Source organism: Ammodytes marinus (genome assembly GCF_949987685.1).
Source record: "Ammodytes marinus genome assembly, chromosome: 15".
NCBI classification, from domain to species: Eukaryota; Metazoa; Chordata; class Actinopteri; order Uranoscopiformes; family Ammodytidae; genus Ammodytes; species Ammodytes marinus.
In genome coordinates this window covers 25,437,165-25,453,297 of record NC_137219.1, presented here as the reverse complement: position 1 = coordinate 25,453,297, position 16,133 = coordinate 25,437,165, and the positions used below count along the sequence as shown (strand labels likewise).

General features: G+C 41.3%; 2 protein-coding genes across 2 annotated transcripts in view; one reads left to right on the top strand and one right to left on the bottom strand.

The window, feature by feature from the left end:
* The first annotated feature begins 3,769 nt into the window (after positions 1–3,769).
* adi1 (acireductone dioxygenase 1) lies at positions 3,770–7,498 on the top strand. Its single transcript, XM_080042507.1, has 4 exons — positions 3,770–3,967; positions 4,450–4,569; positions 4,831–5,010; positions 6,820–7,498. Exons 1-4 carry the CDS (start codon positions 3,845–3,847, stop codon positions 6,934–6,936), a joined length of 540 nt encoding a protein of 179 aa, XP_079898633.1. The 5' UTR covers positions 3,770–3,844; the 3' UTR covers positions 6,937–7,498.
* Positions 7,499–7,545: 47 nt separating this feature from the next.
* Positions 7,546–16,133, bottom strand: part of trappc12 (trafficking protein particle complex subunit 12) — a 30,726-nt gene continuing 22,138 nt past the window's right edge. Inside the window, exons 8-12 of the mRNA XM_080042506.1 lie at positions 15,457–15,530; positions 13,075–13,173; positions 11,641–11,744; positions 10,793–10,880; positions 7,546–9,613 (exon numbers count right to left, since the gene is read on the bottom strand). Of these exons, the coding sequence (XP_079898632.1) occupies positions 9,371–9,613; positions 10,793–10,880; positions 11,641–11,744; positions 13,075–13,173; positions 15,457–15,530 (608 nt within the window). The 3' untranslated portion in view covers positions 7,546–9,370. The remainder of the gene's footprint in view (positions 9,614–10,792; positions 10,881–11,640; positions 11,745–13,074; positions 13,174–15,456; positions 15,531–16,133) is intronic.

Sequence of the window (16,133 nt, the reverse complement as noted above, 5' to 3'; positions counted from 1 at the left end):
AATGGGAGCAAAAACAAAAGTGTTGCGTTTCTATTTTTGTTGAGTGTAAGAACACCTCCAGATGAAGCCAGGTGAAGTGCAGTCTGCTGCCCTCTGGTGGCTTTACTGCCACAAATCTGTGTTTACATACAGGCTGTGTTCCAAACGGCCTACTAACAGTCCTCCCTCCTACATACTCGACATGTATATACTACCAGAGGTTGAAAGAGTACAAAAATATTCTACTCAAGTAAAAGTATGATTACTTGGATGAAATTTTACTTAAGTAAAAGTAAAAGTACTGTTCTAAAAATCTACTGAAGTAAAAGTAAAAAAGTAGCTGATTTAAAATGTACTTAAAGTACAAGTTACTAGTTACTTTTTAACAACGGGAGGGGGCAGGGGTCTCTTCAGTGTAGGGCATTATATATATAGACAAACTAGTTTTGTTTAATTAATGCAACACTTTTACAAATTAAAGTGCACAAATTAAACAAATCATGTCACCACACATGTATGGATGTATACTGTGTCATTATACTTTAGATAAGCAAATATGGAGCAAATAGTCTGTTAATGTGGGAATTTAACCGGTCTACAGAGCTAAACAGGCTGCAGTTCTAATAATGTAATTGTGTATAATTGATCTAAACCATGGACATTGCAAGGTTAGGCTGCTCGATTTTGACAAAAATCATAATCATGATTGACATTGTGTAATCACAATTATTATAGACAATTATTCATTGATTTAAGGAAGGATACAAGGCAAATGCAAATATAAAATATTTTTAATAATTAAATTAAACAAGTGTCAAAATCAAAATAAACCGTTGCAAATGTTGTTGATAGGGCACGTCTTTTGCTAGCAGGAATGTGAGGGCATATTTTATTTATATCTCATGGAGCTGGCTGGATAAGCAAGTTGCATTGTAGGCTACAGTGTTCTTAATTGATGACTGTTGTAGTGGCAAGAGTCAAGGAGCTTTAAACTTCCTGTGTTTTTTATTCCTTTATTGCTTGGTCATAGACCACTAGGATTCAACTTAAAGTGAGTAAACTAATTGGTCGTGATGTTTTGAGGTGCAGCTGGGTCGCATAGGCTATGCCTTTTTTCTCTCTCTCTCTCACGGTCGCGCATGTCATCTGACTCGCGTGTCCGCGCGTAACATATCTTGCACATTATTTTAGTCTATTAGTTTTACCTTTCTTCTCGACCAAAGGCTGCCTTTCTGCCGTCTTCTGGAAGTTTTTCAAAACTCCCAGCAACACGCACCGTCTCCATCCTACTCTGCACTGTTAAACTGAAAGCTAAACTATCAGGTGAGGGAGGGGCCGATCGCACGGCTGGATGAAAGGTTTGCTGCATTTAAAAGCCTTCACGTCTTCACGTGCGGTACAATGATAGTTTAACTAGGATTATTTTGTTTTAATGATAAAGGGAAGCAATGTTTGTTGTTATCATGTAGTCGCAATGTGTTCTCTCCTCCTGTCGATCATTCACTGTATTAGTTTCCGTATTGTGCCGTAAAAATAAAAGCCCCCCGCGATATTTCTTTTCTTTTCTCTCCTTTCCCCATCTATTTTTTTACTCAGTAACGCAGGTGATATAAAATGTAGCGAAGTACAATACTTCAAAATAAACATAGCCTACTCAAAGTAAAAGTAAAAGTATAGGTTTTAAAAATCACTTAAAAAATTACAAGTAGGCTACACGAAAAAACTAGGCTACTCAATTAGGCTACAGGAACGCGAGTAAATGTAATTCGCTACTTTACACCTATACTACATAGGCTACTGCCTACTTAACCATAGATTGTGTATGGAAGGTTCGTCGGTACTTACACTGAAGTATACAGAAGCAATAAAGATTTTTTTTAAAAGTGTTGGGGCGGTTGAGTGGGAAAAGTAACCTATTGATCCATATGCAAAATCTTCACGGAAGTAATTAGCCTACTCAGCCAGGCATTTCTCGCCTACACAAACTCGCATACACAACCACAACAAATTGATGTCAGAATTAGTATGAGTAGGATGTTAGTAGGGCTTTTCGAACACAGCCACAGCCTAAAAAAAATAAAAAAATAATGGTCTCACAGGATGTTCGTAAGCTGTCAAATTGAATGCTTAGATATAAAGATTATAATGTCTACTGTATATTGTGTGTTTTGCTACATTGGTGTCAAAGTCATCCTTCTGAACGCTGTTTGTGGACAGTTTAAAGGAGTTACTTATGGGAAAACCATATGTGACAATGATGTTACCACATTTTTAATGGTGCTTGCTTAGTGCAGTGCAGTAGGCCATTCAACCCCAGGCCCGTGCTGACACTGTGTGCCCTACAACCATTTCGATGTGCCGAGAAGGAAGAAAATATTCAACATGTCAACAATATTTCCATTGAACACATTTCAAATGCTGCTATTCACATGCAATCTAGACCAAAACTACACCGATAAAATTAATTGTGACATTACAATCACAAAAAGTTATGTGCAATAAAGTGACAGGGAACACAGGGAAAGAAAAAGCACTAAAACAATTTAGTTCTGCTACCTGTGCTAATTGTCTGTGTCTCTCCGTTTACAGAGCCTAGGCTGTGTATTAAGAACAGATTTTTTCCAGCACACACACACACACACACACACACACACACACACACACACACACACACACACACACACACACACACACACACACACACACACACACACACACACACACACACACACACACACACACACACACACACACAGTAGCCCTACGGACAGGTAGCCTAGACCGTGAGGAGATATTCACTCATTTTAACAAATAGTAATTTTGACAAGTTGTCCAACATTGCTGACTCCACCTTTAAGTCTATATTTTACACACATATATATTTAAAATATTTCTCCGTCCTTGGGAGCCTGCTTCTCTGACCGGAGTCAAGTTAATCTCTGCCACTACAACCAGCTAGGCTACATTTTCTGCGAGTCCCCATTGTCTTGAACGCACCACTGTGAATGGAACGGGAATGCGTTATAAAAAGATTCATGTTGGCAACTTTGTTAGTGAAAAGTCTAATGTGGGTTTCCTGTTCCGGCAACAAGTCCTACCGCGTCAGTAGGCCTATGGCATTTTCTGAAATTCACCCGTCGACAGCGGACGCAACGACGAGGTGGCCGAGTGGTTAAGGCGATGGACTGCTAATCCATTGTGCTCTGCACGCGTGGGTTCGAATCCCATCCTCGTCGAATGAAATGTGTTTTCACAACACGACCTTCCACAACCAACATGGAACAATCACTCATACACATTAATTTACTGTATGTAGCAATTTTCGCCGTTGAAACGTAGGTTATAAATACAACTTTTAAATCGTTCAACGGCCAACATTCATTGTCTTCCCAAAAAATGAATACAGAGGTTAATGTAGGCCTACAACTCAAAAAACACGAATATTATGATCAGCATTGATACTGTGAGATGTTATATTCATGAAACAATAATTAAATGATAAATAGATCCTAACGGCGTTATTATTTTGAATTATACTGAAAGTCATTTGTTGTGTAGTTCCTAGATGTGACCACTGAACGGCAGTGTTCACCGACGATAATTCACTGGAGTAAAAAATATCACCATTGTTAAGCAACTTCGACTTCCGGTGTCTACCTTCAAAGTAAAACTGTCAAACGATACGACTCATGCATCGACTCATGACGACTACGCATGCGACTACGTGCAGCCATGGTTCAACATTGTAAACAGGAAGTGTGGCTACGCTGCGGTCACTTGACATGTAAACTGCAATGAACACATTGCTGTGGTGTGTTTCACTGAGGAGTCCCCCTGCTAAAAACGTTCAACAGTTATCGCCAGCATGAGTTTGGAAGCCTGGTACATGGACAGCTCTGATGAGGACCAGAGGCAGCCGCACAGACTGAGCCCCAATCAGCCCGTTTCTCTGGACGAGTTACAAAAGCTCGGGGTGTTCCACTGGAAGGTAACGTCACAACAAAAGCATATGTTAGCTGCTTTCCAACAGCTAGCATATTACACTAAACACTACAAAGTGATCTGTACTCCCAGCTAAAGTCAAAGTTTGTGTTTTACGTACTCATGTATGAACTTTAACTTTGCTAAAAGCTAAATGTGAACAATATTTCGGCTTATTAGGCCACCGCTGTGACCCTGAAACAGTTCAACAAACATGTCGACATTAAGCCTAGTTGTAGTTCCTAGCCTACAGTGTTGGGTAAAGAAGTTACCGATGATAAGCAGCTGTTCATGCATTTGTGGTTGTGGAAATAACCAAAAAATAAAAGTTTTGGAAGTGAATATAATGCTGTTGGCGAGCCCCAGTTCTTCTGCTGAAGGCTATTGTATGATATTGTGGAACTAATGATAATGTGTGGTTTCAGTTAACAGTTGCGTTCCACATATGGGTTTGTTTTTCTTATCAGAGCCATTGTCCTGTTGTTGCAGCTGAATGCTGATATCTATGAAACGGACCCTGAGCTGGAAAAGATCCGTAAAGACCAAGGCTACTCCTACACGGACATCATCACTATCCACAAGGACACACTACCTAACTATGAGGAAAAGGTAACCTGAAAGCACTCCACACTGTTGTAACTTTAGCCTACATGTTAGGACTGCATGTTGTACGGACTGTGGCTCAGGTAAAACAACAAAGATGGCTTAAATTGAAATGGATGTTGATACGGAAAAAGGAAAAAACGGTGTTGTGGGGTTCATATATGCACGGTTGGTGAATGAGCCCCAGATGTATCTGAGGAGACAGCCACCGCTTGCTGTAAAGTTTCATAATTCAATGGAGAAACCCTTTTGTGTCTTGTTTGTCAGCTGAAGATGTTCTTCGAGGAGCACCTGCACCTGGACGATGAGATCCGCTACATCCTGGACGGCCGGGCCTACTTTGACGTCAGGGACAAGGAGAACCGATGGATCCGCATCAACATGAGCAAGGGGGACCTGATCACCCTCCCTGCTGGCATCTACCACCGCTTCACCCTGGACCAGACCGTACGTATAAGACAAATGATTCTGATAGTCTTTGACAACAACAAAAAAAAGCCACATTCGTGTAAATCAGGGGTGTCCAAACTTTTTCCACTGAGGGCCACATACATAAAAATCTACGAAGGGCCGGGCCACTTGGCAAAAATAACACATTTATCAGGACATGTAGCTGCTCTGATGTTTAGTTTCATAGTGTCTTCGTAAATTGTAATCCTTCTTCACGGCAACACTTTACTTGCACATTAAACAGACACATTTTTTTTTTACTTTTTAAAGTGAAATGCATGAATCTGGTTCACTTTGAGAGGAAAATTAAGAGGCTTAATCTGAAGAATTTTGTGTGAAAACATTATTTGGAGACACTGTCAGATGAATTAGAAGCTATTGAAGAAGGACACATGGATTTTCCATAATAATATTAATTTAAAATAAAATATTATGCAGGGTCCTCTGGGATGGGCTTGGTGCTCTTTTGCTTTTATGGGACATATGTCTTTGTAATATAATGAATGTATTTAAATTATATAAAAACTAAATTGACGGGCCAATCAATCAGTTTTGACACCCCTGCACTAGTAGCCTGGTCCAACCAGACCATCGTACTTCATTTCATTTGTACAGAAGGTCTGGATGTGCTGTAATTGGCAAACGTTCACTCACTTGGAGGCGGGTGTCTGTCGAAGTTTAAAACTATTGGATCTGCCCAGTGCCACTCTGGATTAGCCAACCAATCGCATCACGTTTGGTCGTCACGTGTGTCATGAGCCGGCTTCTGACGGTGCGTTCCAGTTGGACAGGGAACTCGGAAATTTCCGACTTCACTACATATTGTAGTCTATGAATCTACCGGTACCTGGCAACAGTAACTTGTTAGAGCCTAACGTTTAGTTATTTGGACGAGAAAGGTTTTAGGCGTCCATACTTTCGCGAGCAGATGCACTGGAACACAGACAGGTCGGAACTCGGAACTACCAAGTCGGAAATCTCCTTCTTCCGAGTATAAAGGAACGCAGCATTCAACTGAAACTGGAGCGCGACTTCGACGTCATCGTTCTCAGCCACTCGCTCTGTTCGCTGATTGGACGATTGTAGATTCTCCGGAGAACTGGGAAAATGCACTGTACACCCAGACTGACTACTGAAGGGAAAATGAAATTTGGCCGGAAGTAGGCGGGCGGGCGGAGCCAGGCTACTGCACTAGTGGGTTAACTAAGAAAAAATGTAAAATAAATTAAAAGGGCCATATTACATTATATTTTTTAAATCGGCCGCGGGCCAATAAAAAGCGTGCTGGGCCGTAGTTTGGACACCCCTGGTGTAAAGGTAAGCTATACTGCAAAATACACTTTTTTTATGGTTTTTCAACATTAATATGAGTCCAACTCCAACAACCCCTCTCTCCTTTTCTCACCCTCCACCTTTCTGAAAACATGTGTTCAAAAGTCAGATATCTCTTCCCTTATGATGTCAAGAAGGAGAAGCCACACCCTCTCATTACTAACCTAACTTAGCACTACCTCCGCCTGTGATAAGCCACACCCCCAGAGATACACCTGAAACTCACTGGCGGGGCTTAAAGACAAAGACTGTTAAACGGAGCGTTTCAGAAAGAGACGGAAAAGAGGATATTGCATAATGGCACTGTGATAAAGGCTTTTTTGGACACACCATGAGTCAGTTTTCCAATAGAAACCCAAATTACACATTTGAACCTGAAAATGAGCAGAATATGTGACCTTTCAAATAAAAAAATAAGTTATTTTTGTTTCATCTGGCCTATAAACTGATCTGAACACTGTTTTGTTTCTATAGAACTACACTAAAGCCATGAGGCTGTTTGTGGGGGAGCCCGTGTGGAAAGCTCACAACCGGCCCGCAGATGACTTTGACATCCGTCAGAAGTACGTGGCTTCTCTGCAGGGATCCTGAGACAGAGCTGCAGCACACTAACTACAACATGGGTCCCATCATGTGACCCCCCCCCTCCTCCTCCTCACTGTAGAATAAGCTCATGTGATGGGGATTGTGCTGGGGCGATAACAGTAGGTTTACGGTACACTAAGATTAAAGATCTCAGCAGTTATATAATGAACTAGGGATGCTTTTTAGTTGGGAATACAATGCTGACAATCTTGGAGGAATTTCAGAAGGTGCTTTTACTTATATTAAATGCAAAATTCTTTCCAACTGATCTCGTTTTACACTTATGCTCTGCTATATTTCAGTGGGAAATACTCTTATTTTACCACACTTGACGTGTCTATTTTTATCAGAAAGATTTAATTCAACATACAAACCATTTATGCAGAAAATCAATGATAAAGTCCTGAAAAGTAGTTATACACTTTTTTTTTCTTCTAATTTCATATTGAAGTGTCTGTGATCAGAAGTGAGATATGTTTTGATGGGTGTGTCTTACATGGGGTTGAGTGTCTTGACCGATACTATACCCTTTTGTTCTGTGGAAAAATAAAGCTGCTACTATTTTGAATCTGTGCTCCTTTATTTATATTCTTATTTTCATTTAAACCACACGAGTTGATTTAAAAGCAGCGTTTTAATCAGGATAAAACAATAGAACTTTTTTTATATACATAAATATAATCAACACAGTATGTAAACAGTGATAAATAAAGATCCACCAGGGCAAATCACTAAAACATTCAACAAGACAATTCATTCTGTGATATAATCATTTCAACAGAAAATGAAAAAAAAAAATCTGCTTCTTTGATATGTACAATTTGTGATTCTTAATACTTTACATGTTTGATTAGTGGACAGGATAAGACACAGGTTGCGTTCCGAATCGCATACTCTTTCTTTTTTCTATTCTACATACTACATCCGACGATAAAAATAATCTAGTTAGGATGCAGTAGGCATACTATTGGGACATACTTTACTCTCTTATTTCATCATAACATTGCGCCTTGATCCTGCCTCTTGCTTTTATATCCGTCGCATCCCTGTTTGTTTTCATATGGAGGCTTCGTCGATGTGACGTCACTTCACGTGTGCACTGGATTGTGGGTCAGAATCGCCCAAATAGGATGCATGTTTTCAACACTAACAATCTTGGCCGCATGAAGTAGGACATCCGGGTACTTCTAACCATCCTAAATCTGGCCACAAGAATCGGGACATCCTAAATCTTCTTTCTACATACTATATAGTAGAAAGTATGCGATTCGGAACGCAACCACAGTCTGGAGAGCTTCTTTATCAAAGCTGAACATGGAGTGGTTTGTAGACTGTAGCAGTATTACAGGTATGGGTGTTGGAAGAAAAGGTTTGAACTGTGTGTTAGTTTATTAGTCCTTAAAGCGCACTGAAGATTAGGATAATGCCCAAAGTCAAGTCTCACATGATGAACCCTGCAACTCCCTCACATCCTCTGCCAGTATATAATGATGATTCTTTTGTAGTGGTGTGGCGGGGAATTTTCTTTGATCAACATAACATTTAAAGGAGTAGTTCAACGTTTATGGAAATACCTTTATTCGCTTCCTTACAGAGAATCCAATGAAAAAACTAAAACGATACCACTCATGTCTGCGTGCTAAATATGCTAGCAGCTGTTTAATTTAGCACAAGGGCTGGACAAAGCTAGCCTGTGAATATGATGTTTTGTTGTTTAACAGGGAGTTCAATAGCTCAACGTTGTACAGACAAAATCTTTTATTTTTTACTGAAATGTGTCCATGGTTACATTAAAATAAATAAAACAATAGCATACATCCAACGCCAGTGTGGTCTATCTTATTACATAGTAATATCAGCTCTCACAGCTCAGGATAAAGCAGATTAGCTCGCTATTGCTATTGGGTCATGTGACTCGCCATAGATTTTTTAATGGATTTTTTGTCTGTATTTTAAGCTAATCTAACAGCCTGCTAGCTGTATCTCGGTATTCACAGCAAAGACATGAGTAGTATCAATTTTCTCACCTAACTCTCCGCACGAAAGCAAATAATTACATTTCGCCAAAATGTCAAACTATTCCTTTCATCTGTACAATAACATTTACATCAACTAACTGCATACTCCATTTCCTTTCTTATCAGACAGCGCATGTGTGTGTGTGAGCCACTTGAGTTCTCTCAGGTAACTGAATCATTATGCCGCCATCCTTCAGAAGCATAGCAGTGACTTGAGAGCAGAAACACAGTATGTGCCTGTGCTTGGTTTTCCCCCACACATTCATATCCTAAGAATAAAAACTAATTTCACCTGCTTTCTGGGGAAACTAAACCAAGCACTCAACTTTTCCACTTATTTCCGTCACCACAGTAGCTAGTAGCTTTGTGCCCTGCAAGCTGTGTGTGGCTGGTTCCAGTTGGTCCACCCTGCCTCAGTTTGTTTAGACCAGTTTGAGGCACTGTGTGTTGAAGCTGTCTCCCTCCCTGCAGGCCACAGCCTCCAGCAGAGCCTGCTTCTTCTGGGTGCTGCGGGAGGACTCCAGCTCATACATGGTGGTCAGGTTGAAGAGGACGCTCTCGTGGAGGTAGAGCGCCGGGGCCTGCTGCACCAAGCCCTCCAGCTGGCCCAGGGACTCTTTCAGACGGCCCAGATACAGAAGGCACACGGCCGCATTGTTGTTGGCCTGGGGACAGACATACAGCACAGTGAGGGGAATGGGTGACGATTAGGGGTGTAACAAATACATGTATTCCTATTTTTCTTTGGCATTTTCAAGCTTTATTAGATAGTACACAGTTGAAATGGGGAGACAGAGAGAGAGAGAGGGCGATGACATGCAGTAAAGGTGATCGGGTCAGATTTGAACCCGCGACCACTGCAACTAGGCCAGAGCCGATATGGTACGCGCTCTATCCACTATACGCCACCGGAGCGCTCCATGTATTCGTATTTTTACCGAACCGCACAGGCCGTACCGTAGCGAACTGCACCGTAGCGCAATACGTAATTATGGCGTAAATACCGTCAAGATGACGTAAATATGACAAAATGTACAGACTTGTTTTGATTGCAGAGTGGAACTTGCACTTTTATTTGAGAATAATTTTATTTATTGGAGACCTTCGTTGTTTGCAGCAGTATTTTCTTTTTCTATACTGAAAAATACCTATAGGCTGCAATTGTATAGTTAATGCTGCACAGAGTTTTATTTATTTTTTTCCTCTTAACTGAGAACCGTAGCGTACAGAATTGAACCGTGACTTCAAAACCGAGGTATCAAACTTTTACATGACTTTTGTGTACTGTTACACCCCTAGAGGATAGATGGATCTTTGAAAAAGGGAATATATCAGCATTAGTTTCGGTTAAAGGTGGAGTTGAGAGAGTCTGGAAAAATAGCTTTTTGTCAAAATCTCTTAGTGAGTATCTCCTCCTGATTCCACTACCTGTCCGCTGAAAAGCAATCTAGTGTTCATACCCAGCCTAGGCTCTGTAAAGCTTTGGTATGGTAAACAAAGGGGGCCCACCGTAACTAGCAACGTGCCAGTATACAGAGCCTAGGCTGGATATTTACACTGGATTTTTTTGATTCAGCGCACACACAGTACAGATAACAAAAGGTCATTGTGTTTCTATATAGGTGTGCTTATTCTTAGAGTGACAGATGCAGCAAACTGCTTCACAGGAGGGAGGATAGAGGTGGGTAGCAGTGGAGTGTCAGGTGTGACAATTGGCTAATGGTTTCCATGGCTCACACGGGGGTCAGGACCGGCACTCATCAGCCCACACACATCTCATGTCTAAACTCATGACTCATATCAATTAACACGTTTAAACCACAGTTGGCTGTGTGAGCACTTACAACAGGGTTTCTGGGATCCGTTTCCAAGACTTCTATGAAGGATGCGTGTGCTTCGGCGTAGTTGTTCTGACTGAGGGAGACGAAAGCCCTGGAAGACAAACCACACAAAACACACAGTCATTACAGCTTTGCCTCGATAACCAACTGCAATTGAATTAGTTATCCACAGCTATGATTATTCATTGTTCATGTTGTGTGCTGGATTCGGTTTCTAAATCAGTCGCTTTCAAATGATACGCTGATGAAAATGACAATGCAATACAATGCTGTAACAAACAATATCAATCTGCCTTTGTGAAGGTAGTATTAATACAACCAGTGTGAGTGAAATACGTCGACGTTGGAATCTTTTTATTCAACCTCTCTTCAAACCAGCTGCACAGGTGTGACCTCCTGTGCTATAATCACGCACACACACACACACACAGAGACACACGCGCGCGCACACACACGCACACACACACACACACACACACACACACACACACACACAGAGACACACACACACACAGAGACACACACACACACACACACACACAGACACGCGCACGCACACACACGCACACAGAGACACACGCACACGCGCACACACGAGGAGCCACAAAGGTTGGGGAAAAAGCCCTGAAGGAAACACTGCTACCATTGAGTGAGAAGGATCCTTAACAACACTAAGACACACACACACAAACACGCCCGAGCTGTACAGAGGTGTTAAATGCACCACACAAACACGAACACACACACACACACACACACACACACACACACACACACACACACACACACACACACACACACACACACACACACACACACACACACACACACACACACACACACACACACACCTGTTCATCAGCATGCATGTGGTGTCATTGGGCTGGCTATCTTTCATCTGGCAGGCTTTCTCCACATCCACAAAGTACCTCTCTGCCGTCGTAACGTCTCCGATCTGGCCCCAGAACAGAAGAACCAGCAACATAATATTAACCACTCTGTGTGTGTGTGTGTGTGTGTGTGTGTGTGTGTGTGTGTGTGTGTGTGTGTGTGTGTGTGTGTGTGTGTGTGTGTGTGTGTGTGTGTGTGTGTGTGTGTGTGTGTGTGTATGTGTGTTGTAAAATAGGACAAGCACAAATACATTAGATTACATTTCATGATCCCCCAGGGGTCAAACTGACTAATATCACATCAGCAAAGAAAACATCCAGGAGCATTACGAGAGAGAGTAAGGAGACCTGACCAACTGTCTCTCTGTGACAGTTCAAACAATGGAGTTGCTATGAGGAACCAGTTTCAGTCCTTTATTTTTTTCTGCAGCTATCTTTTTCTCTTCATTCTAATCAGGGTGCATTATACAAACATTTTGGGAAGTTGATCAATTGTTTAAATAAAAGAAAATAAAGAAAATAAACTAAACCAATATAAATCTAAAGTCTGTGTATTCAGTGCAGAGCTGAGGTCAGTGTGTGCTTTGCCTAGCTTAGCTTAGCTTAGCATAAGGACTGAAAATAGGTTGAAATAACTGGCCTTCAGTGAACGTACTCGCTGCAACTGTTACTTTTAGAACATCAAAAGTCAAAGTCAGTTCTGATATATGGCAAGACATACAGAATCAGAATCAAAATGGCGTTTATCTCTGGCCCACAGTGCAGTTAGAACGAGAAAATTAAAATATAGAGTTAAATAAGATAAACATAAACAATATTTACATAAGATAAATTCTAAATATTAACAGTATAGGAAATAACCATGGACCATACAAGTACATGAGCACAGACGCTTCAAGCCTTAAGGTTAGGGTTTAGAATGGGATGTAGATGAAGATGTTACATAAATATGATACAGCAGCCCTATATGCAATGCTCAAGAGTGCGCTCAGAACGCAACACAATGTGTTTAACTGATCTTGACGCGCCTGTCTGTGCCCTAAAGGAGAACTGTTAGGCCTTAGAATGCTATTGAAAACATACAGTATATACATGAGAAATGTCAGATACAACATGTTTATATAAAACAGTATGGCAAAAATTCTATTCCTTTAAACATCTGTGATACTATCGGACCATTTTAGGCAGCGCTGCAAAAACCAGTGATCGGACATTTTATGGCAATATTGGCACTTGAATAGATTTTTGCATCAATTTGATGAAGGACCTTGACATGTCAGGTATTTGATTTGCTGGATTAGCCAAAGGGTCTACTAAGAGGTAAGGGGAGGCTGTGTTTGTGCCCAGGGAATCGATGTCTCATAATAAATCCAGTGTGTGTGTGTGTGTGTGTACCTGTAAGAAGATGCGTCCTATGCCACTGAGCAGCTGCACTCTCTGCTGGGGTTCATACTGGATGATGGAGTGATAGGTCTCCACAGCCAGAACATAATCCTGGCAGAGAGAGAGGGAGAAAGAGAGAGAGAGAGAGATGGACAGATTCATGAGAAACATAGGTAAAGAAATAATATGAAAGTGAGAACGCAGAGCAACAGAAGTAAAGCCAGGAGTAAGCAGCAGCGAGTAAGGTGAAGTGAAGTAAAACAGCGGGAGTCGGAAGACGGGTGGAGGGCGAGCGAGGTAAAGAAGAGCAGAGTTGAGGCATTGGGAGAGAGAGAGAAGGCATTAATCAAACATATGGTGTATTAGCGGGGCGAGGTGACCCTCCTCCCACTTCCACACTGCACTGCTACACACACACACATCGCTCACATGGTGACTGCACTGCTGAGCTGAGCAACAGAGAGAGGTCAGCGAGATATGTGTGCGTGTGTGTGTAGAGAGAGTGTGTACTGTATGCGTGCATGTGTATAGCGTCAGTTTCACAAGTTTTCCAAAGCGTCCTTAAACAAACCATACAAGGCAAACAGAATGCAAAAACAAAAACGACAAACCAAGCTATAGCTGCAACGATTAATCGACAAATCGATTATTAAAATAATCGCCAACTATTTTGATAACCGATTAATCGTTTTGAGTAATTTTTAAATAAAACATTTCCAAATTCTCTGATTTCAGCTTCTCAAATGTGAATATTTTCTGGTTTCTTTAATCCTATTATGACAGTAAACTGAAATATCTGTGTGTTTTGGACATAATACATTTGAGGACGTGTACATGGGCTTTGGAAGATTGATCAACATGTTTCACCATTTTCTGACATTTTACGGACCAAAACACTAATCGATTAATAATCGATTAATCGAAAAAGTATTTGACAGATTAATCGATTATCAAAATAATCGTTAGTTGCAGCCCTAAACCAAACACAAATGTATCATATTACTTTGTACAAGAGAGCCCCGTTGTTTAGCTTTTAGACCTCCAACACTACCACAGCACACCTGCCCCACACATCAACACAATGCTCTCATGAATCAACTGGTTTATCCTCTCCATGTTTTGCTTTGTGTTTACTTTAGTTTGACTAAATATCTCTTGTTTTGAGCTAAACTCTAGTGGACTGGCTCATTTTCGTGGTCCCTGAGTCGGGTTGTGACAAATGGGGGGCTCGTCCGGGATCCAAACCTGTTTTTTTTAGTAATGGTTAAATCTAGCCTCTGTGTAACACATTAAAAGTGGTTGATTGGTGTGTGGGTAACCCTTGTGTTTTGTTAAGGCTTTCTAAATGACATGTGTTCTGTTCTTTGGTCCATTTATTGAGTTAGTTGTTGGTGGTCGACATTTGAATGTAGCAGCATTTGTCTCCAATGTGTATGGTTTGCACACACACACACACACTGTGGTTTATTATGACTCAATTCCCGCTGCCCCAAATACTCAGTGGAGTACCGATGTGTGGATTAGTGTGCTGCTGAAAATAGACCCCCACCATTACAATAAGGATTTCCTCCTGATTGAGTAAAACGTTCTAAAGACTATAGTGCCTAGCCGATTTTTTGGGAAACTGGTTTCTTTAGAGATTAGCCTTCTTTGGCAAAACTAAAAATGCTTAAGCTCTTTTTATAGATAAGACAGAATTGACTGAACACGGATCATGGCGTCTACCCTATTGTTATTGGTTATAGGTTACATGTTGATATGAAAAGTATGGACAGAATTTCCAACACACAGATAATAAAACTGTGGACTTAAAATGAAGTGTTGATGAATTGTAGTTAATGTGTTGCAGCATACAGAACCACTAGTATGCCTCTTTTAAAAAGGTGAGAGCTTGGCGTGTTGAAACTACGATGGAGACAAAGCCATTGGAAAAGTTCTGTAACTTCATTTCTCACCAGTAGATGGCACTGTAGTTCTCCGTAGAGTCTGATCCAAATCCACACTTCTTTCTCTCTTTCTCTCAATCGCTCTCTCTCTCTCTTTCTCACGGTCTTTCCCTCACTGACCAAGAATCCAATTAGTGGTCAGTCTGTGGGGATTTCACTGTGAATCCTCCACCAGGCTGGCATCAGAGTCTCTCACACACACACGCGCGTGCACACGCACACACCCGCGCAGACACACAACCTGGCTCACTCACTCACGCGCATACAGGGACACATTCACTCCAAAACACCGCCCATGAAACACACACTTGAGCTAACACACACACACATACACACGCAAAGACACGTTCACACACACACACACACACACACACACGCAAAGACACGTTCACACACACACACACACGCAAAGACACGTTCTCACACACACACACACACACACACACACCTTCATCAGCAGCAGACAGTTGGCCATGGAGTACATGACCCGGCTGAGGCGAGACCTCCACAGCTTCAGAGACCCTAAGAACAGGGAGAGAAGAAGACACATAGAAGGTTTATCTCTTAAAGGTACAGTGTGTTATAATATCGCAATATTTAGTGGCATCTAGTGGTGCGATACCAGATTGCAACGCTCCCTTGCTTTAAGAGGATTTACCAACACTACGGTGGCCTTCAAGGACAAGAAGCAAGTTACCAAAGATTGCGCCATGTTCTACAATTGCCTCAAGTCTTTCCACAATAACAATATCAAGTGATGAGGTGAAGATGTATTTAGTTATTTATTCTATCGTTCTTCTTCTTCCAACAGGTGCATTTCCCCAGGACGCCCATTGTTACAAAAACGTGTAAGGCCGTCGAGTTTGTCCGTTCTGTGCTACTGTAGAAACATGGCGGTGCAACATGGCAGCACGATCCGTGATCATATGAAGCTATACAAGGCTCATTCTAACGTAATTAAAAAATAATAATAATTATTTTCAAGCTATTATTAAAACATACTTATCAATATTATATTCCATGTCTGTTATAAAAAAGAAAAGTCAATACATTCTGCACACTGCACCTTTAAAAAGGGCTATTTCCTCTTTAATGGCACGGTCTGCTTTTTTCAGCATCCTTCTA